Genomic DNA, 23,349 nt, shown 5'->3' with positions numbered 1-23,349 from the left:
GGGATAGCTGAAAAGCAGTGACGACATCACGTTTATTTGGAACCCATGTTAAAAATTTGGTGCCCACGTGTAAAACAAAACAAACAAACAAACAAAACAAAACAAAAACGAAAAAGGACGCCCTAAGACTAAGTTAAAGTATGAAGTCCTTAGATCGCTTTGAACAACATCAAGACCAATACGAACTTGAAATGGAACGGACAGATATGACACTTTTCATCTTCATTGTGTATGTTGTTTGTTGTCTACCTGTTTTTGGTAGCATAAACATCAGCAGGTGTCAGAAAGAAACAAGGAATGGCCAAGACGCGAGCCTTTATTAAAGTGTTGCAAAACTTAGAAGAAGCTTAGTAAATATACAATTGCAGTTCATTATGTGCAGAATAGTAACTAACACTTGTCACTTTAGCATAGTTGACAATCATGCTTGACGGGCACATTTCACCAATCAACGATAGGCCAGCTTCAAGTCTTAACTGATTTGTAAGGCCTGTACGTCGTCTGGGAGGACAGTGAAAACAACATAAAGGATGTGTACTTTTACTTGGTCATCTTCTCATTTTGGACAGAGTCTTCCATCTGAGTGGTTCCTGAAGATAGATAACATTCGTTCATGTTGTTTCTACACACGGTGTGTTTTTCATGTGACATTTAAGTTGGAAGCAGAGGAATACTCGTTTGACTGTGCGTGTGTGTTGATGTCAGGGGTTTGGGGTACAATATGATGATGATGTGTGGTGGTGTTGTGTGTGGTGGTGTTGTGCGTGGTGGTGATGTGTGTAGTAGTGGTGTGGGTAGCGGTGTTGTGTGGTGGTGTTGTGTGTGGTGATGTGTGTGGTGGTGTTGTGTGTTGTGTTGTGTGTGGCGGTGGTGTGTGTGGTGGTGCTGGGCGCGGTGGTGTTGTGTGTGGTGGTGTGTGTGATGGTGTGTGTAACGGTGTTGTGTGTATTGGTGATGTGTTTAGTGCTGTTGAGTGTAGTGGTGGTGTGTGTAGTGGTGGCGTGTGTAGTGGAGGCGTGTGTAGTGGTGGTGTGTGTAGTGGAGGTGTGTGTAGTGGTGGTGTGTGTAGTGGAGGTGTGTGTAGTGTTGGCGTGTGTAGTGGTGGTGTGTGTAGTGGAGGTGTGTGTAGTGGTGGTGTGTGTAGTGGAGGTGTGTGTAGTGGAGGCGTGTGTAGTGGTGGTGTGTGTAGTGGAGCCGTGTGTAGTGGAGCCGTGTGTAGTGGAGCCGTGTGTAGTGGTGGTGTCTGTAGTGGAGGCGTGTGTAGTGGTGTTGTGTGTAGGGACATACTTTCCCCTTCACTGCCGGCAGTTTTGTCCTTGTCGTCTCTGGGCTGCAGGTTGTTATCAGCAATGTAACGTTGCAAGAAGGCTCGGCAGGCGTTGTATCCTCGCTGCAAAGACATCATTATTTTGTGTCTACCATTTATCCTGTTAAAGCAGCCCCTTCACAGTAATGGTATATTAATTATGAGTATCAATCAAGCTTATGTTTTCTCCTTTGGGGTAGCAGGAATCCTCACTCTGTCCGTATCATTTCTGCATGTAGATAAACGCTTACCATAACACAGAACTCCTTGTCAGCGTCCTCCAGGTGGAAGTCTGTGGTGGAGATGTGTCCTGTGTTGATGCCAACAGTCCTGTCAATGTCACTCGGCTGTTGAGCAAATTTTAACTATAAATTGTAGATTTATATACTTATCCTATCTCACGATTTGCACTTCTCTCTCTTGCTTCGACGCTGAGTGGAACGAATTAGAACTTTCCTGTAGGCCTCTCTTGTCCATATGCCCGTGTTCCCTAGGCTGCTCTCCTTACAGGACGGGTCCCTTAGCCCATGCAGAGCATGCAACATGCTCCCCTATCTACCCACGTGACTACCTCAGAGAGATCATTCTTTCTTGGAGCCCACGTCTAAATCTGTGTAGTGGGGAGGCTGGGTGGGCATACATCGCGTGAGATAGGATAAGTATATAAATATACAATTTATAGTTAAAATTTCCAAATTTTTAAACTTATCCTATCTCACGATTTGCACTTATCCCACGGTTGGACGGCGGGTAACAGATAACCCTATGTCTCAAAGCACTGACAGTATTACTGTATAGGCTAAAGACAACCGTAGGTAGCAATGAACAAGAGAGGTCGCATCCAACTAGCATAGAACCTATACTAGTGGTGGGTTCTCCTGAACCCCTTGGCTTACTAGACGCCATCGCTCCCAAGGAGTGGGTACTCCTGAGCAATGTGGTGTTCGGCCGCAACCCTCGCAAATGCAAGGAGACGCAACTAGGCGAGTCATGTCACTTCGTTGCGATTTATCAGAGTACCCCCGTAATTAAAGTCTTATGACTAGTAATCGGGCCCGTACCTGCTTCGAGACAGTCCCCCAGACCCCATCACAAAGAGGGGAAAAGGAAACTGAATCGGAAAGCTCACAAGTTTAACGTTCAGTACCAAAACAACACCACATGGCTTCCACTACTTACCACAGTAAGACCACAAAGGTGTGCTAAGGAACTTAGGAGCTATGAACGCTACGAAATCCGTAAAGGAAATCGGGAAGGACTCACTACACTGACGTGATTGCTCCGAGGAGTAGAGGTCAGCAAGCGAGATTGTTGAACTCTTCTACATCGAAAAAACAGGATCTAGCTACTGTAGATCCGTGTAGACACTAATAGCAATCACCCAATAAATTGAGTAAAGAGTTCAATTCCCAGAAGAATTCAGAACAAAACTCAGAAACAAAGTTCAAAATTGTATTCAGTATGTACACGAGAAAGAAAGCATAAACGCACTCTTCCTCATCTGCGTTGACGGGCCGATGACAGCTGCTGGGCCAAGACAAGGGGTCCGAACTGGTGAAGACCTTGGACATCAGTGACCGACAAATCCCTCAGATAATGCGAAGAAAACACTGTATCAGAGCGCCAAAAGCAACCCTCCATAATGGACGTCAAGGAACAGTTGCTGTGTAGAGCCATCGTAGACGCTAACGCACGGGTCTCATGAGGATTGGATGCTGCTGGGGGTGGCAGTCCAGCAAAAGCATACGCCCTCAGTATAGTAGCACGCATCCAAAGAGATAAGGTTGTTCGTGAAACCTCAGCCTTGGATGTAGATGACAGCGGGATGAATAGCCTCTTGCGAAGACGACGGCGATCTAGGGAGGCAGCTAGGAAGATCCGTAGAGCTCTGACAGGGCAGAGAGATGAATCTTCCACATCATCAGGCCCAAGAATCGTTGACAAAGAAGGGATAGTAAAGCGTCTATCTGGTAGTCCAGGTAACTGGTTTTTTGCGACAAAGTCCCAACGCAATCCCAGAAATACTCTGCCATGCCGTTTTCGTTCAAACTGCACGCGATTCACATCAAGTGCATGCAACTCTGAAATACGAGCCGCAGTAGCCAATGCTACTAAAAAGAAAGTTTTGAACGTTATCTGTTCAAACTCCTTATCATGTAATGGTTCATAGTCAGTGGACACTAAATGACGGAGGACAACTGACAAATCCCATGCAGGAGGTCTGAACTTCCTGGACTGGTCAGCAAGCCTGAACGAGCGAAGCAGAGACTGGAGCTCGGGAGTAGTAGACACCTTTGTTCCAGTAGTTGTAGCAAGAACCGAATTAATGGCAGCCAAACAGGTTGACAATGTAGTACCTTTAAGCTTCCTCGTAGTTCGTAAATGCTGTAGAAATTCTGCAACGACTTGAGGTGATGCAGTGATGGGAGAAATAATTCCCCTAATACCACAATAATGTTCAAATTTCTTCCATTTATTGTCATACAATGATCGAGTTGAAGTCCTGTGTGCAGAAGTTATAGCTGCAGCTACTCTCTGAGAGTAACCCTTGGCTCTCAGATTCAGGGTCTGTGGTGACCCGTGGTACACGTCTGAATGAGGATGACGAAGTAAGTCGTTGCGGGCGGGTAGCGGTACTGGATTCGGTTCTGCTAATTGCTTTAGATCGACGAACCAACTTCTTGCTGGCCAAAAGGGTGCAACCAAGATCAGACGAATCTTGCTGGTTGTAAGTAACTTCTGAACAACCTTGGGAAGTAGAGCCGGGGGAGGAAACGCGTAGGCGTTCAGTCCCTCCCAAGATATTGCTATCGCATCGTGGTCCCACGCCTGAGGATCCGGACTAGGTGATACGAACCTTGGAAGCTGATGGTTGTACCGAGTGGCGAATAGATCTACTTCTGGTTGAGATATGGGGTAGATCATTGACTGAAATATCAGAGGCAGTAACATCCACTCTGTTGGTGACGGCCGTTTGGGACGAGACAAGGCGTCGGCTATGACATTCCTCACTCCGGGAATGTGTCGGGCTCTTGCCACAATGTGAAGAGAATCGATTAGGTGGTAAAACCGAAACGTCCACCGAAGCAGAGCTGCTGACCCTGTCGAGCCTTGATGGTTGATGTACCATACCACTGTTGAATTGTCCGATTGAATCAGTAGATGGGACGACTGGAGTTCTGTTGCCCAATGTTGAATGGCTAGAATGACCGCACTGAATTCCAACTCGTTGATGTGAAGGGTCTTTTCTGCGAATGACCACTGCCCGGCCACTCGATGATGAAGAAAGTGGGCACCCCAACCCTCGAGGGATGCGTCGACGAACAGGTGAAGAGTCGGTGTGAATGGCGCCATAGAGAGTCCGGCGCAAACATTCTGTTCGTTGAGCCACCAACGAAGGACTGGCCGTAGCTGCTCTGGAAGACGAATCATCTCCCTGGGGTTGTCGTTCCGGATGAATGGGCACAAAAACATTTGGAGAGGGCGAAGTTGTAGTTGGCCCCTGTAAGTCAGTGCTTGTGCCGACGTTAACAACCCTAGTAACTCTTGTCATTGGCGGAGGGTTCTGGGTGAATTCAATGCTAGGGGTAGAATGCGCTGAATCTTGTCCCATCTGTCCTGAGGTACAAATAACATGCCCTGGTGCGTGTCGAATATCGCCCCTATGAATTGTAATCTCCGAGTCGGTATTAATTCCGACTTCTCGTAATTCAGGAGCCACCCTAATTGCGTTAGCAACATGATGGTGAACTGCCTGTGGAGATGAAGGACAACTGGATCCTGCTGAGCTTGAACACAGTCGTCGATGTAGCTCTCGAAAGTGATTCCCCGACAATGCAGGTAGGTTGTTATCGGTTTGGTTACCCGAGTAAAAAGCCATGGGGCCGTAGATATTCCAAATGGTAGTACCATCCACTGGTAATGACGTCCTTGGAACGTGAACCGAAGATACTTCCGGTGATCTGGATGTATTGGTATGTGAAAATAGGCATCTTGCAGGTCGAGGGAAATCAGATAGTCCCCTTTCTTCAAAATGGTGCGTAACAGGTTGACTGACACCATCCGAAAGTGGGGTGGTGGTGACAGAAACCGGGCATTGAACTGTTTCATGTTGAATATCAAACGAAGTTTGTTTGAATTCTTTTTTGGCACCAGAAATATTGGGGAGTAGAACCCTGGAGTAACAATGAGTGGGTCGAGCTGTTCTACAGCATGCTTGTCCAGAAGTGTCTCCATGGTGGCCTGAAGAAGCAAACTTTGATCCGGAGGATAAGTGCGTTGAAGAGGAATGACTGTGAGAGGGGGATTCCCGACAAGCGGCATCTGATATCCGTGAGTGAGAATCGCCGAAACATATGGATCTCTGAGAATCTCCCAGTTGGGTGCAAACTTTCCTAATCTTCCGCCCACCGGTGAGTCGAAGATCGGGACGATTGGGGACGGTAGGACCAAGTCGGGCAGCAATCTCTGTGAGTCACTGCTTAGAGGTGCCACTTCCAGTGTCGGGACCTATCTTGGTGAGACGACGAGAGGCGCCACCCCAGGTTTTCTACTCCTGTTCCGTGTTTGGATAAAGGGTCTGTCACGAAAGCAGTCTTTCAAATCTGGGTTGGTTGGAGAGAAACGAGGCGTTCTGCGTTGTTTCAATGAATTTTGCAGCTGAGATTTCTGCATTTTCAGTAATTCAACAGAGACCTGAAAATGAGTGTCCTGATGCACCTTGTTTGAAACTTCTCCAATGTTACCACCAAAAAGCATATCTGAGGAAAAAGGCTGTCTAAACAATTCAGCCTTGAAGCGTTCATCCCAAGATGAAATGTTGAGGGGGCCTCTCCTGCGCACTGCAAGTACGTACCCGAAAAAATGGGATAATTGGTCTAGAATGACCTGAAACTGGTCTAAGACCAATGCCATGCATCCCCTGATATAAGCATCTTGGTCAGTATATGCGTGATCAACAGCTACAGCAACAGCATCAACTGCCGAAATAGCACAATTGATAAAGGGTATAGTCATATCCATATGTGCCAATTCCCTATCTTCCACAAAGAAAGGTGAAGCAGCGCGTTTGCCACACAGGGTAGAAATATCCTCGTCAACTGATGGAGACGAAGCCAACACAGAAAACCCATGGCCGTGAGCAATGGATGGCATAAACGTGGGTGAAGACAAACCATCCTTCACGCGTTTCAATTTCTTAAACGCATCATCTAATGAACTTTTCATTTGCAGAATGCACGGTCGTGGTGGCAAGGTAATGGTCGATAGGTCTCTATTCTTCAGAGCATAAGACACACTAAGGTCATCCGGAGATCTGCTCACCGACAGCTGAAGCTTTTCAACAATCCAGGCAAGTACATGCGAAGGTTCTACTAAATCAAAACTACCCTCTGGGGTAGAAATATCCGAATTATTTGGAGAGCAGGATGAGGGTTGATGAGATATACCAGTGGAAGACCGGTTACCAGCTGATGCAACTGGAACTGAACTTGACGTAGTCGAAGGTTGACATTGATTCCAAGCTACTGTAATAGCCCGAAGCATTGTATTTAAATCTGGCCCTTGAGAGGAATCCTAATTAGGATTCCATGATTCAGGCAGAATTGTCGCCCCCGTCATATGATCCGAATCAGTTTGACGTGAAGGAGAGCGACGGTCCCTGGAACTATACCGGCGTCAGGATGGGGAGCGAACTGGTGAAATCAAACGAACCATAGCATGTTGACTAGTCGGGGAGACAGAAGGATGGGATGACCTAACTCGATCTGGCGATCTGGATCGATTAGTAGAGCCTGACCTACCATCCCGATGGGATGATCTTGAGCGAGCAGGTGAACCTGAACGCTGAAGTGATCCAGTCCGGGAAACAACCCCAGAACGCTGATGCGAATCACATAAGTGGCGTGAATCGGGATGAGCTGACGAATCAAATTGATGAGGCAAACCAGTTCGTGTACTTGAATCAATTCGATTCCATGACTCACTTTGTCTAGAAGCCGTGATTAAGCCACTATGATTAAGTGAAGCCGAACGGTGTACTGAACTGGTTCAGCGATATGAAACATCACGGAAAGGTGACCCAACCCGTTCACCCAAACCTGTACATGGTGAATTGAAACGGCCATGTGAATTGATTCTATCTGGTGAATTGATTCGACCATGTGAACTGATTCGATGTGGTGAATTGATTCGGTCAGGTGAATTGATTCGATCTGGTGAATTGATTCGGCCTGAATCAGTTTGGCGACGTGAGGAAGTGCCGATGCCACCATTTGAATCAATACGTGTTTTAGTATGATCAATAGAAACAGACTGACGACCAACGCCACTCTGCTGGGGTGAACATGACCGCTCAGTCGATCTACGAGATGGATTCGAGACAAACCTGTCAGGCGATCTAGACCTACTAGAACTTGAACGTTCCGACGAAACAGATCGATGAATCGAACGTGATCGCCTTGAATGACTTGGAGAAACGGAATTATTTGGTAATGCAGGTGATGCAGATCGGTGAACCGAAGCGACTGTTGTCACGTTTTGAGACGAACCAGAGGCCCTAGAAACCAAGAGAGTAGACCGCAGATCAGGGGAGACAGTAGATACTAAAGGTTTATCCATAACAACTACCCTAGAGCCGGCCTGAGACGTTGAGCCAGGTGAAGAATGCGTCCCCAAAAGCTTCCGAACATCTTCCGAAAGGTAAGAATCTGAAGAAGCGTCCAAAAAATCCTCCGCCTCGGAGAGCGGGGATTTCAAACGACGAGGGGTGAGGGTAGGACGATCCAGGCGTGGTTTCTTGGTAGGAGTGGGGCCTTGGTCAGCAGATGCATTCCTAGCTCTATCTGCAATCCTACGAGCACAAACCCGCTTATAAGCCTTGAAATCTTCAGTTGATAAACCTGCACACTTCTCACAACGTTTCTCCCAAGAACATTGACCCACACAATCAACACACGATATGTGTGGGTCCAAAGTAGAAAAAATAGTTTTACACTGAGCGCAAAACTTACGCTTCTTGTTCGGAGGATCTGTTTTCCTCATAATACAAAACAACTCAAACTCTATACAAGAACTAAGATACGTCCACTCTGTCGTGCGACAAGAAGAAGAATGATCTCTCTGAGGTAGTCACGTGGGTAGATAGGGGAGCATGCTGCATGCTCTGCATGGGCTAAGGGACCCGTCCTGTAAGGAGAGCAGCCTAGGGAACACGGGCATATGGACAAGAGAGGTCTACAGGAAAGTTCTAATTCGTTCCACTCAGCGTCGAAGCAAGAGAGAGAAGTGCAAATCGTGAGATAGGATAAGTTTAAAAATTAGTATTATTCATTTCATTTAAAAATGAAAATAAAAACGAAAAAAACCCCAAAAGTTACTTGTAATACTTTCAGCTGCTCAGCAGTTAACCTCTATTTTCTTTATGTAAAACAAATACCTACGCTATCTGTCGTGTGTTATATTTCGTCAGACAACTGACAAAAATGATGTACCTTTTTTAAATGTGTTTGAGAAGGTTGCCAACAATATTATATACCGGTATGCCAATCAGTTCGGGAGATCGGGTTATTATTAACATGGATGCTTTTCATGACAGAATTTCACCACTCGTCTTCTTATGCACATATTTATTTATCGGGTGGTCCTCTGGTGATGCGTGTCAAGAGTCATGATAAAAGCAAGGAATTTCACACCTGTTTTATGGGTGCCAAGGGTGTTGGGCAGAATCTGAAATTTGAGGTTCATTTTGTTGATGGTGATGTACTGCTGGACGGTAAAGCAATGGGAGTAAACCAGTTGAAGTCCGTCAAAAAGTATGGTCAGAGTCGGTCATTTGTACATGTGGAGAAGTCATTCTTTACTGTGAAACGGAAAGCTTTCTTTTTGCTGCTCGGGCCACACGTAATCGCCATAATGTGATTCTTAAAGAAAGTATCAATATGAAATGCCGACTTGCCAGTGGATGCCCTTCTTTGGCACAAATAGCACATCTTAAACGACATGATGGCATGACTCTTTGCTTATAGTAACGTCTCAGCCATGCCTGTGGCTCCGAGGTCCATTCATGCTACCACCCTGAACATATCCAGGGAGGCATGGAAAATGATGCTTTCAAACGTCTGTGGAATAGACCCATATACAGACTCAGAAAATATCCAGCCAACAAACCTGATCTTGTCCTTTTTGAAAAAGCCAATGAATTTCTGTCCCTTTTGACACCAGTGTGATTGGCAAGATTCAGGAAAATCATGACATGTCTCACTTGCATCCAAAGTACACTGTCGTCAGACTCCCCATTGGTCTCGGGTTCCTTTGGATTGGTACCTCCTGATCTCTGGCGCAGATCAGGTCAGTGCTCGGGTTCTCCACCGGGAGCACAGTCCTTGTGACACTCTGGGGAATGCAGAAGGCTGCAGTTTTGAGGGTCTACATTTTCGTTCTTGGTGGGTTCCTGGGATACGTCCCTGGGAGAAATCTCATTCGCTGTTTGGGCTGTATGTAGAGTGGAGTAAGTGCCCTGAGCTGATGATGAACCTTACCAGCCCAAATGTGCAAGAATCACCCGGACACTCTCTCCTCCATTTTCATTTCAATTTTGTGAAACATAAGTGCATTTATAATGAACCAAACTCAATACACCAGTTGAAAGCTCATAGCGATAACAATCCTGACTATTATTATCCCGGATAACCCAACCTGCTAGTGGGGAGCTAGGGTATTAGTACATGACTTAACCCGCCGGGTCAGAAACACCCAAGGTGGGACCACATGTATCACAATTGTGTTTTTTTGTAGGGTAGGAGCAGCGATCGAAATAATCGCCGGACCGGCAGGTTCTTACACATAACTTCACGTTCGGAAATCGTCAACGACCATTGTGTTAAGATAAATTAGTTACACTTCTTGACATTTCAACACCAGTCTGTAACAAAGTTTATAACTTCTCTCTGCGAAGGGGCGGTGGGGGTAGCGTAGTGGTTGAAGCGTTCGCTCGTCACGCCGAAGCCCCGGGTTCGATTCCCCACTTGGGTACAATGTGTGAGGCCCATTTTCTGGTGTCCCCCGCCGTGATATCGCTGGTATATTGCTAAAAGCGGCGTAAAACCAAACTCACTCACTCACTCGATGCGCCATAGGCTTCGCTAATTCATTTTGTAGAAACAGTCTGAAACTGTGAATAAGATGTAGCCTATTTTGCTTGTTTGACAAAATGGGCTTGCAGATTTCATCCAGATTTTAAAGCCTGCAGGCCCTGATGGCCAACTGGCAAATTAACTCTGGGTAGGGGTGAGGGACACCAAACAAGTTGTTTCTAAGGATAGTCAAAACTGAGTAACACCGACGTTCAATGATTTTTTCATCACTGCGTGTGGGCTTAATGTGGGAGGAAATCCCGGAGTAATCGTCGTCTCAGAAAAGCACAAAGAACTAATAGTGTACCGCTAATGATCATCTGCATTATTGTGTTAACACATCAGCATTATAATGATAACCCTCTGACAGTTAAATAAACAAAAGGACGTTTTCTGAAGGATTGATATTACACACACACACACACACACACACAGACACACAGAGACACACACAGAGACACACACACACAGACACACACACAGACACACAGACACACACACACATACACACACACACACACACACACACATCCCCCCACTCCCAGCCATACCTTTGTATTCAACTTCCTAACGTTCAGGAGAAGCGTATCTGTGATACTGTTAACAAAGCTCGGTAAACTGTTTACAACGTTTCTCCTGATGCCAAGTGATCGCTGCCGAATGTTGATGCCATGACCGTCCATAAAACTGACGAGTTCACTGTAATGAATCTGAAAAATAAACAATCCGTATTGTCACTTAATATTGTTTGTTTATTAGTTTTAACGCCATGCCTCGCAACAGCCCAACTAAATGACGGTATTCTGTGAAATAATCGAGTCTAGACCAGACAATCAAGTGATTAACATCATGACCATCGACCTGCGGAAATGGAATACTAACCAATTGTAGCCCGGATGTACGGTTCTTTGTTCTTATCATCAATCACTATTTTGGAGAAAATTCTTCAAGCGTGTCTACAAGCCGCTGTGTAACCGGGATAAGTTTGTGGGATAAGTTGTCACGCAGCATCTACATGGTAGATACGTACTTCGATGACTGGTTTAGAGCCAAAGAAGCACAAGGTACTAAACGCAGGTCATTGTTCAGCAACGATAGTCAAATACACTTTGTGATGTGAACAGATATGCATTTCAACTCCTTTTGGTATAATAGTTTCTCATTTTCTTCTCTTTGGTGTCATGCCTTTGGTGTCCCCAACACCTGCCAACTTGTCGACTTCTCTGTATCCACCAGTGTCATTAGGTTAGAATTGGTCTTCAGTAACCCATCCTTGTCGTGAAAAGCGACAAGGGGATCCAGTGTTCAGGCACATGTTATCGTATCCCAGTTGTGTAGATCTATGCTCATGCGGTTGACCACTGGATTATCTGATCCAGACTCGATTAATTACAGACCGCCACCATATAGCTGGAATATTGTTAAGTGTGACGTTAAAAAATAAACCAATCAACCAACAATTACTGTCCATGTTTACCTCCCCTGTGCCATCTTGGTCCAAAATATGAAACACTTCTTCGGGACTCACACCTTCACCGAACAGAATTTGGGCCTGGTCGGTCGTGAATGAACCCTGGAAACAGTAATAACATCAATCGAACTTCATATTGCAATGTTCAACTCACCATTATGATAATTACCTTTTAAGAAAGAATATCTTAAGACAATAAGCCAGTATGGTGTTGCGCAATATTCAAGCAGGATTCGACGCGAACAATGGGCTCCAGGCCCTGGCAATCACGCTCGTGTCTTCAACCACGACATGGACCTTTGCCTCCACAGTCAAGTAATGAGCGAGTGAGTTTAGTTTTACGCCACACTCAGCAATATTCCACCTATATGGCGGAAGTCTGTAAATAATCGAGTCTGGACCAGACAATCCACTGATCAACAACATGAGCATCGATCTGCGCAGTTGGGAACCGATGACATGTGTCAACCAAGTCAGCGAGCCTGGCTGCATGGCAAGCATGGGTTGCTGAAGGCCTATTCTACCCCGGGAACCTTCGCGGGTCCACAGTGAAGTAAGACAGAATGTGTTGTATGAAAGTTACGGAGTGAGTGAGTGATTTATTTTACGTCGTTCTAAGCAGTATTCAACAATTTCACAGCGGGTGAGACCAGAAATAGTCTTCACATATTGCACCCTTGAGGGCAATCGAACCCAGGTCTTTCGCGTGACGAGCGATACCAATTCTCTATCCCACCGTCCCCAGTTTACAGACTGAAGTTCTATGATGTGTGCCTAAACAGTGTGTGGAGGCCACGGCATGTGTCTTTCAAAGGAGTAAACCTAAAAACTACACAAACAGAGGTAACAAAACTACATGACGTACAGCTTTCATGGCGTTTTCCAACTCCTTCCGGGAAATGATCTTGTCCCTATTCATATTACACTGGTCAATGGCCTGAAACACAAGAATCAGTTGAATGTCGTACTTAGTCAGGTTTATGTATCTGAATCAGTTGTTGGCAACATACTGGATTCAGTAGTAGTTTACGGGTCCGATTCAGTAGTGATGTTTACATATAGGATAATTGTTGGTTACGGGTCCGATTCAGCTGTCGCTTATACACAGGATTTAGTTTTTGGTTAAGGGTCCCATTCATAATCAGCCGTTGGTTATATATAGAATTTAGTTGTTGGTTACGGGTCTCATTCAGCTGTGTCTTACATATAAGATTTAGTTGTTGGTCACGGGTCAGATTCACCTGTTGCTTACATGTAGTATATAGTTGTTGGTTACGGGTCTCATTCAGCTGTTGCATATATGTAGTATATAGTTGTTGGTTACGGGTCCGATTCAGCTGTTGCTTACATGTGGTATATAGTTGTTGGTTACGGGTCCGATTCAGCTGTTGCATACATGTAGTATATAGTTGTTGGTTACGGGTCCGATTCAGCTGTTGCTTACATGTGGTATATAGTTGTTGGTTACGGGTCTCATTCAGCTGTTGCATACATGTAGTATATAGATGTTGGTTACGGGTCCGATTCAGCTGTTGCTTACATGTGGTATATAGTTGTTGGTTACGGGTCCGATTCAGCTGTTGCATATATGTAGTATATAGTTGTTGGTTACGGGTCCGATTCAGCTGTTGCTTACATGTGGTATATAGTTGTTGGTTACGGGTCCGATTCAGCTGTTGCATACATGTAGTATATAGTTGTTGGTTACGGGTCCGATTCAGCTGTTGCTTACATGTGGTATATAGTTGTTGGTTACGGGTCCGATTCAGCTGTTGCTTACATGTGGTATATAGTTGTTGGTTACGGGTCCGATTCAGCTGTTGCATATATGTAGTATATAGATGTTTGTTACGGGTCTCATTCAGCTGTCGCTTACATATAGGAATATGTATAGATCAAGATGTAACATTCACGCGTAGCTAACACATTGGATTCAATGGTTGAGGAGGTGGATGTCTGGATTTCGCATTCATATCAAAATGGCGGTGTTGAACCTGTGTCCCTGTCATTTACAGTGGAACGTTTCCACTTCAAACACAAACACGATTTACCTTTAAGAACGAATTCATCGCATCTGTTATCTTCTGGTTGATTCTTCTCGCTTTCATCATGTCCTCTTTTTCCTCTAACCAGTTCCTACAACAAAAATGCATACAGTTAGTATTGAAGGAATTAGAGGTAGTGACAGACAAAGCCATACATGTGCATGCAATAAGATGGCTGGTCGTTTGAAACGATCAGGAACTCACCAGCGCATGTAGTGAGTTTAGTTTGACGCTGCTTTCAAAACTAAATCCACTCCCTCGCTCACTCTTAATATTTGATACCAATGATTAGGAAACAAACGAGGTTCGTGGTGTCTATTTCTGGGACCGACTAACTTGTATAGTTTCGTCTCCACATTTGGTTTGGCCGGCTGGACAATATTGACCTTCCTTTCGAGACTTTGCCTCAGATAGTCTCTCTCATTGTCCGTGTACTGTGGAAACAGAAATAAAGTTCAACAAAGGCTGCAATAAACTTTGTACTGATAGCACAGTGTCTGATGCTTTTGTGTATATTTGTCACAGTAGTCTCTCCTCTCAAGCAGAACGGAGAAGGCAAATGAAATCATTGCCATTTCTCTATTTTTTGTTTACGGCATTTTAGAACCATCATTAAAAAGTCGAATTTTCATATTTTTCTGACCGAATGACATCGATCATAATGGATCCGAGACGTGTGAAAAGCGGAGAAAGGGGGATAACTCATCCTTTAAAATAAAATTCAGAAATAAAAAACAAAAGCTCTTTCTCCAGTATTGGATACAACCTGAACGTTAAACACATATGGCAAGTACTAGTATTTCTGACGCAATATATGTTATTTGATGTGATATATTCCGATGCTCCTGTATTAAAAACTGTTCATCACAAAACTGCCTTACAGCATGATAAGCGTATACAGTGCACCCTGATATAGTGCTCCAGGTTGCAATGCCACTATAATGCAATCTATTTTTGAGAACAGATTTTCCAGCCATTCACGGCTCATTAAAGGAAACATCAGCTGATTCACCTTGTTGATTATAAATTGCCTCTAACTATAGTACCTGGATATATAGGGCCGTCTCCTATTTTCGCGGGTTTCCTATTCTCGCGATAGACACATTTTCTGCCGAGATCGCCGATGCGTGATTTGTACATCATTGACCGCTAACTAGGAAGTGGCCCAAGTCTGTGAATTATCAAAATTTTGCAGTGTAACGAATATTAATAGTTTTGACCAACTTGGAAAAATCGTAACTTTTTTCCGCCCTTTCCGACAGGACTACCCTTTCCTTACACCTAATAACGTTGCTTTCTCGTTATGCCGGGAGACGCCTCGAAAAGTCAGCGGCGGACGACCATGTTTTTCATCGAGCTCAAGTGGAATAATACACCAGATGGATCAAGCAGCAGATAGATGCAGATGTTAGTGGGGGAATCTCTTCATTTAAAAACAATAAGCATACATGATACGAAAAGAACTGTATTATTTTTCAGCCGATATCCGTAAGCACCGCGGGAATAGGGGACGCCAGTATAACACCGCCCTGGATATAATGTCACAGCTTCTCGTAGACGAACGCAGCACATTGAACCAGGAGATACTACACGTGTGCTAAACGTCATATGTATGCAATTTGGCTGTATGTGGCGCAGTACTTACTAACAGAAAGCCAAGTGTTTTGTTAGAGCTGCTGGTCTGGTTGAACCTGTCTTCAAACAGTGTTGGGAGGTCTTCCAGAGGTTGGAGTCGTGCGATGAAGTTGTCCGATTTATCCATTGACAGGAACCAACCTGTGGGACATTTCCAAATGTTAGATCATGTCTGCTCTCCAGAAGAAATGTCTCATCTCATTGAACCAAATGCAGATGTTCTATTACGTAGAACATAATATCTCCTTCGTAGTTCTTAGTATCTCCTCCGTAAGACTTACAACATCCTTCGCAGTTCTTAATATCTCCTCCGTAGGACTTATCATCTCCTACGTAGGACTCAACATAAAGGACTTACTACCTCCTCCGTATGATGAGGGGGAGGGGTGTGAGGGGGATGGGGTGTGTATGAGGGGTGGTGTACAGTATAGTACTTCAGGATGTTGCCAGTTTGGAAGGACGTAAGTTAATATGTCATAAATATCCCCACGTGTCGTAATAAAGCAACAATCCTAACCATCAAAACAGTGTACTGGGTAGTTACAGAGAGTTCCGCCATCAATGTACGTGTCCTCCGATCCGTGCTGGTTGTATGCTACAGGTGTAAATAGTCCTGTGAACAACAGAAACAGACAGATATACAAATATACACCGGAGTCGGTGAGTGTGATTTTACGGCCGTTTTAGCGACAACGTCCCAACAACATTCCAATGGGAGAGATGACCTTCACGCGTTGTACAAATGTGGGGAATCGAACCCCAGTCTTTAGCGCAACGAGCAAGAGCATTAAACACTAAGCTACCCCTGGCCTCGGTAACAAAATGTAAGACTTAATCCATCTAGCTGACAGTATAAAACACATCAAAGGCCTACCTGGGAGAGACATTGACATGCGCACTGCGACCCTGACGGGCATATCCGGAGTAGTTTTGGGGTGACAGTATTCTGCTGCCATGAGGTTCAAGTTGGTGACGACCACACACAGCTCGCGACCATATTTCTTCCGTATCTAAAGTGTTGGGTGGGTTCAGTAAAACATACATAACATTAATGATAACAATCTATTCCATCCGGGATAGAATTGGTAATTAGAACATCCAGAATTCTGATGAACAGAAATAGTTGACAAACGAAAGTTTGTTCTTTTAGCGGGTAAAGAGCGTGGTGTTGTACTATGAAATCTGAGCACTATGGTGATATGCGCTCCCACACCTCAACAGAGACATTTACTACAATTGCGCGATGAATATTAGCAGAATACTACTATCTGAGATATTCTAGCGAAAACAAACACCACCGAATCGAACCTTAAACGTTCCGCCTCGTCATAGAACATACCGAAGAACTTGCAATAAGAATTACAACAAATGATAATCAAGAACATTATTCTGATAATATTGTCGTTATCAAGTTATGTTTTCGTTTTTCCCGACATAAAAAACTTATGCCCTTCCGTGAACAGTTTTGATGAATATGAATTAGGTAAACTATGGTAAATAGCAATGTTCGACCTGCTCAAACGTGATGTCTTCAGACCCCGTCTTTCGTCGTAAGATTTCGCCAAACCATTCGTAGATCCTATTTCCTGGGTGCCAGCCAAATCTCTTGAACAGATTCCGTACACCGCCAAAGAATCCCCCGTCTGCAAAAACAAAACCGATTTTACAGAACGTCCAAACAAACCAAAAAAGACAAAATAAGAAAGGATAGGGATACCGGTTATTTTTTGTAAATGGTGAATGACATATGCCAAATACGAGATAATGATATGCAGAAAACAACTCATCAAAGCCCTTCCTTCCGAGATGTCTAGCGAGACTAGGAATTGTTTCGGTGACGTTGCAGTTAACCCAGACACGTTGTCGATGAAAGCAGTTGAGACTCTGGCATCAAGTTTACAATCACCATCCAGTTGTCCTAATCCACTCAAACAAAACCGATCTATGCGCGACTGTATGACGACATGGATTTAAGTAGGGCTGAAACGGGTAGCCAGGTACTCGAGTACAAAGCGGGTAGGAACATTACTCGAGTAGTGACATTCTACGCGAGTACACGTCCAAGGAGAGTTATCTACCCTACTCTCTCATTCGAAGTGTAGTGTGTCACGATCAACGACTAGTAGGTCATGCTAACCAGTTTCGTAATGAATCATATTACATGGTGTTGATTAGGTAAGGACCGACCCATTGTCTATTTCTTATTCATTGGTCTTCAAATATAACGTACGCATAGCAAAACAACCCTTAGGATGTGAGATGGAATAATTAGTTTTGAAAATAACACATGTCAGTAGCTAAACTGTCGTACCCGAAACGAAGGCGTAGTTACTTTTCAAAACTCCAGGGAAACGGAACTTCTAATTTTCAAAGTTTTGAAAACTCGGAACCTTCTTGAAGACTAGATCGCTGCGCGATCTTGGCTCACGGGCCTCGCAGTTTCGAAGACGAGTAGTCGAGAACTCATGAGTACTTCAACGTTAGATTTAAGATCGCGATCTCAACTGAGCTCGAACCTATCAAAGGTGGAGATACGAATTTCATAAAGTCGACCTTTCGTCTACAATGTCTGCAAGAGCGCATAATGTGTAGAACGATTTCATGTGCTTAAGTTAAGAACGATCTTATGTGCTTAAGTTTGGTCCGGATCAATCGTAAGTTTCCGTTGCAGCTTACTATGATCTTAGCCCGCGATCGTTTTGTGCAAGTGCTTGGCGATTGTAGTGGGAGCCTAAGATCTCGATAGCAGGAATCTTCAGGAAGTGTAACGCTATGATTGCTCTGTACTACTACAAGTGGGCCGGGGCCACTGTTGTTGTGCAGGACATGTTCACTACCATCCTCAATATCTCCAGGGTATACTCTCCCAGAACTCTCCACTATACGCCGGATGCATCTACGGGGGTCTACGATAATGTTGTTACCTCCCTTTGCGGGCTGTGCATTCTCACAGTAAGCTGTCGTTACAACCGAGCTTGCCAGTGTCAACAAATTTAAAGATAGCGGTCGCAGCTGTGAAGGTTTGTTCGCAGTACGACTCAGATTTGGGGGAAATCATACTGACAAATTGACATGTCCGAAACTTTGTAAACATATATGCAAGAACTCCATCTACCTGTGTTAGAGAACCTCTACATGACTTGTGTTGCCATGTTTGATCGGTTAGATAATTTAAAAAGCGAAAGTGAGCTGTGATTGCTACGCTCAACTTCCCAGTGTTGACACCTGATTGGCTAATAAGCCAACCAAGGGAGGTAATACATTCATCGGCTGAACCGTAGATGCATCCAGGGTATTGTGGAGATTTATCGGAACGTATGTCCTGGAGATATCGAGGATGGTTCACTACACGAACTAAATCATTCATACCATCACATTCATACCATCACATTCATTCCATCACATTCATACCATCACATCAGAAGATTTCTGAAATATTTCAAAAACTTGTTTTGTACTTCTTAAAACAAGTAGGAACTGTTGGCACAAATGACTTTACCACATCTTGTCACCATTGGGATATTGTGTAAGACTATATTCAAACACTGGTGTAAGGTGGATCGGGTTGTCAGTTAGGTGAATTGGTTGACTGGTTGACTGACTGCACTGTGTGTCATTATGTGCCATTCCCTGGGAGGTGTCAATCAGTGAAATGTAAAGACTCGATTTACTGATTGCCATAAAGTAGAATATTGATGCACGTGACTTACATATTTCTGCTAAAATGAACTGTTACTTAGAAATGTGGGGATCATGTTTTGCTGTTCCATTGTGTGTCAGTGTTACAGCATCCCTATGTCTTTTCACTGAAACCTCCATACGGACTATACATCCAGTTGGGGCGGCGCGCAAGCACAATGGTTAAAGTGTTCGCTCATCACACCGAAGACATGACTTCGATTCCCCAGATGGGTGCAATGTGTGAAGCCCATTTCTGGTGTCCCCTGCCGTGATGTTGCTAGAATGGTGCTAAAAGCCGTGTAAAACCGCACTCACTCCCTCACTACACATTCTGTGCAAGGAAGAACGCTTGAGACTACCCTGTCTAGTATATCAACAGAAAATTTCAAATTACATGAAGCCAAATATTAAAAGCCTTTGTATGAAAGGATCCATAATACTAGATGTTGGCGTAAGAATGAGTTTGTTCTTGTATGTCGTTACCACTCGTCACGCATACAATAGTTTCAAGGTTTCCTTCTTGTCTAGTGCTCCGACTTTGAGCGACTGTAAAAAGTAGACATATGTGACCAGTGTGAGTGAGAGGGTTTACCTTTACGCAGCTTTTAGCAATATCCCAGCAATATCACGACGGGAGACACCAGCTTCACACGCTGAACCCATGTGGGGAATCGAACCAGGATCTTCGGTGTCACGAAGCTGTAACCATTAGGCTACCCCACCGTCCGGGTAAAGATGGACAGTCATCAGGCTTATGTATCATGGTCACATGAGGACAAAGTTCACTTTTACTCTTAAAAATTACAAAACCACTTTACCACGTAACAGTTCGTTCCAATCCTCTCCCAAGTAGGACTGCATTTCACTCGAGTCGCAACCGACGGCAAGTAGAACCGCCTGTATGGCTCCAGCACTGGCTCCGGCCAGACGTACGATCTTAGGCAAAACTCCAATTTCTTCCAGATACTGTAATGAAAACCATTCTCTCCCTATACATGTTTGTATGATTGTGGAAGGTACTTTGAGTGAACAATATCACGGGTGGGGGGACACCAGAAATGGGCTTCACACATTGTACCCATGTGGGTGATGGAACCCTGGTCTCCACCCAATTAAGGTGTCATGCGTCGAAACGATTTTAAAAGTAGGGAAAACCTACATATATGGCTCTCAGGTGTCGTGAAACAAGAGGGAGTGTGGCGCTGACGAAACAAGATAAGGTTTAACATTTCGGAATCATTTACTGGTGTTCGTGAAAGAATATAAACGAAGGTATATAATGTACATAAATTGAGGGCATTGCCAGAGAGTTGCAATATTTTTGCAACACATAATCTGACCCTCGATCTAATGTCTGTTTCCTTCTTGTATACCAGGTCAGGACAATAAACTGCCTCTATTATCGACCGAAATTTGGATCGAAATGCAAAGTAACGTTGAAACGCAAGAGAGTGGACCAGTGAAAAACAGAGATGAGACCAGGTGTTTGTCACAATGTAAGCATGATGTTCAGTAAGCTTGAACTAACTAACAGCTAACTAATGAACTAACAGCAGTAACACCCGTCTTCAAGATTTACACGTGTTAAGCCCGCCATGCCCTACCAGCAGTAACACCCGTCTACAAGATTTACACGTGTTAAGCCCGCCATGCCCTATCAGCAGTAACACCCGTCTACAAGATTTACACGTGTTAAGCCCGCCATGCCCTATCAGCAGTAACACCCGTCTACAAGATTTACACGTGTTAAGCCCGCCATGCCCTACCAGCAGTATCACCCGTCTACAAGATTTACACGTGTTAAGCCCGCCATGCCCTATCAGCAGTAACACCCGTCTACAAGATTTACACGTGTTAAGCCCGCCATGCCCTACCAGCAGTAACACCCGTCAACAAGATTTACAAGCGTTAGGCCCGCCATGCCCTACCAGCAGTAACACCCGTCTACAAGATTTACAGGCGGTAAGCACGAAATGCCCCTCAGCAGTATCACCCGTCTATAAGATTACAAGTGTTAAGCACGCCATGCACTACCAACAGTACTGTCCGTCTACAAGATTTACAAGCGTTAAACCCGCCATGCACTAACAACAGTTCTACCCGTCTACAAGATTTACAAGTGTTGAGCACGCCATGCCCTACCAGCAGTAACACCGTCTACAAGATTTACACGTGTTGAGCACGCCATGCACTACCTGCAGTACTACCCATCTACAATAGTATTCAACTCTTAAGCACACCATGCTCTACCATGCGTATACCACTCCTACAAAATGTACAAGTAGTGTACTTGCTGCAGTATTGCCCAGCTGCAGAGCAACATAATATTTAGTATTTTGCTGATCAATGCTTTTTCAAAATAACGACAAGAGATATGACCCTCCCATGTTATATGAAGCTTCTGTCTCCAGCAAGATCGACCTTGCTACATGTACACCATGAGCATGGCGTTATGAATCACTATTGAATTATCACTGTCGCAGGTGTTAGCAAAGAGGTGAGTTTGTCCAGTTAAAACCACATCTACTGTCAAATGAATTTGTTCGCACTCTGGTAAAACATTCCTGAGCATGAGTGCTCTTTAGAAGCTTGGAAGGATCATGCTGAATTCTACCTCCAAAGTTGTGAATGTTGACACCAAAGACTAGAGCAGCAGGAATATTGTCCCCATATGAATGGATAATTGACTTAATGGAAGGTTGAAGTCATCCCCTTTGTCGTACAGTCTTGGGAAAAAGCTTTGTCACCCTCTTTTGTAAAGATATAAGTATGAAACAGAAATGTCACTTGCCTCCTTTATTTCGGATGGCGCAAATAAATATAATTAAAATTAATGGTTTTGGGACAATTATTGAACGATTATGCTTGATTTAAACTCCGTGTGGAATTTGCAGTGTGTTGGTATCGTCAGCCTGAGCAAGAATTCTGGTGTATGTGCACGGGGAAGCAGCTTATCAAAATAAGGAGACCCGTGAACGGTTAGTTATTATTAGTACAGTGCCAATAATTTCAATAACAGTCTTTCAAATTAATTCAAAAGACACTATGGTTTTTAAATATATTAAATATATGTCAAAAGTGCACCGAAATTCTGTCACCTTTTAAAGTGAAAGGAATTCTGCAAACAAATCTACCAACGCTATCTGTGCTCACGTTTCGGTACATATGTATTGACCGTAATATCTCTTTCTATAAAATCTGTATGACATTGGCTGACGTTACCAGATCATCGACAAAAGATCAGTGTCAAAAATCACCGTGCAATTTCTATCACCTAATAGTGATATGTGTATTTTAGCGTAGCATAGACTTGAGGGTTCTCCAGTAAAATCGTTAAAAGACTAATCCCCAGTAATATTTACCGTGCATCGCAAATAGTATATAAAAATGACGTACATTTATGCCGACCCTTAACACAGTCCCATTTCACATGAGTTTTTACTACCTTCACCGCTCCTACGTGTCCCAGTCCCTTAGCTCCACCTCCTTCGAAAGCCAGGTTTTCGAAAGGTAAATCGTATCTTCCAGGGTCGATTTTGTCAAAGGTACCAGCAGAGTCTACGCCATTCTGTAAGTCTTCTTCCTTCAGCGCCGGTTCCAGCTGTTTTAGATGTTCAATATACTTGAGGCGTATCTTCTGAAGTTTACATTTTTCCGTTTCCTTTTGAGAGATCTGGTTCCCCATACTGGTCGAGTTCTGACTGCCAACTTGTAAGTATATTACAAAACTAAAGCTGAGAACGCAGACTAGACTAGACTAAGCCTAAGTTGCAACCCAGGAAAGAAGAACACCAGCCGTCAACGCCTGCTATGTTTCAGGTTAAAAGATCATCGAGCCACGGGTCACGGTGAGGCGGTGTCAGTTGTTAAACTGCACCTATGTATGCATGATCTTGTATGAGTCACCGTGCCAAATGTTTGTACTTGCAATATGAGAAGATTACTCCAACGGAGAGACCCATCAATTCGACATGAATACATGCAACACACATTAATACGGAGGCGAAGCAGGGCTAAGGTGAAAAATAATGATTTCACTGAGCAGGACTCACTCTTGTGAGTTCTTCGTTGGACATATAC

The 23,349-nt window shown here is 44.2% G+C and overlaps 1 protein-coding gene across 1 annotated transcript; it reads right to left on the bottom strand.

The window, feature by feature from the left end:
• Positions 1–540: 540 nt before the first annotated feature.
• Positions 541–22,981, bottom strand: LOC137255404 (uncharacterized). Its single transcript, XM_067792845.1, has 14 exons — positions 22,715–22,981; positions 20,088–20,235; positions 17,101–17,231; positions 16,463–16,598; positions 16,106–16,201; positions 15,599–15,729; positions 14,290–14,387; positions 13,960–14,044; positions 12,774–12,845; positions 11,915–12,010; positions 10,989–11,147; positions 1,558–1,653; positions 1,288–1,390; positions 541–590 (listed from the first exon to the last, which is right to left on the bottom strand). Exons 1-14 carry the CDS (start codon positions 22,952–22,954, stop codon positions 541–543), a joined length of 1,641 nt encoding a protein of 546 aa, XP_067648946.1. The 5' UTR covers positions 22,955–22,981.
• Positions 22,982–23,349: the final 368 nt, after the last annotated feature.

The sequence above is a fragment of the Haliotis asinina genome, chromosome 11 (genome assembly GCF_037392515.1).
Source record: "Haliotis asinina isolate JCU_RB_2024 chromosome 11, JCU_Hal_asi_v2, whole genome shotgun sequence".
NCBI classification, from domain to species: domain Eukaryota; kingdom Metazoa; phylum Mollusca; class Gastropoda; order Lepetellida; family Haliotidae; genus Haliotis; species Haliotis asinina.
The sequence above is the reverse complement of the archived record's forward strand: the minus strand, read 5'-3'. Positions and strand labels throughout refer to the sequence as shown.

Bases quoted from the DNA above. Each gene is read 5' to 3' on its own strand.
- LOC137255404 (XM_067792845.1), bottom strand. From the start codon at position 22,954: ATGGGGAACCAGATCTCTCAAAAGGAAACGGAAAAATGTAAACTTCAG. The intron at 15,730-16,105 runs GTTAGGATTGTT...AATGTCCCACAG, and splicing joins CCCAGTACACTGTTTTGATG to GTTGGTTCCTGTCAATGGAT. The intron at 11,148-11,914 runs GTAAACATGGAC...TTTATTTTTCAG, and splicing joins ACCAAGATGGCACAGGGGAG to ATTCATTACAGTGAACTCGT.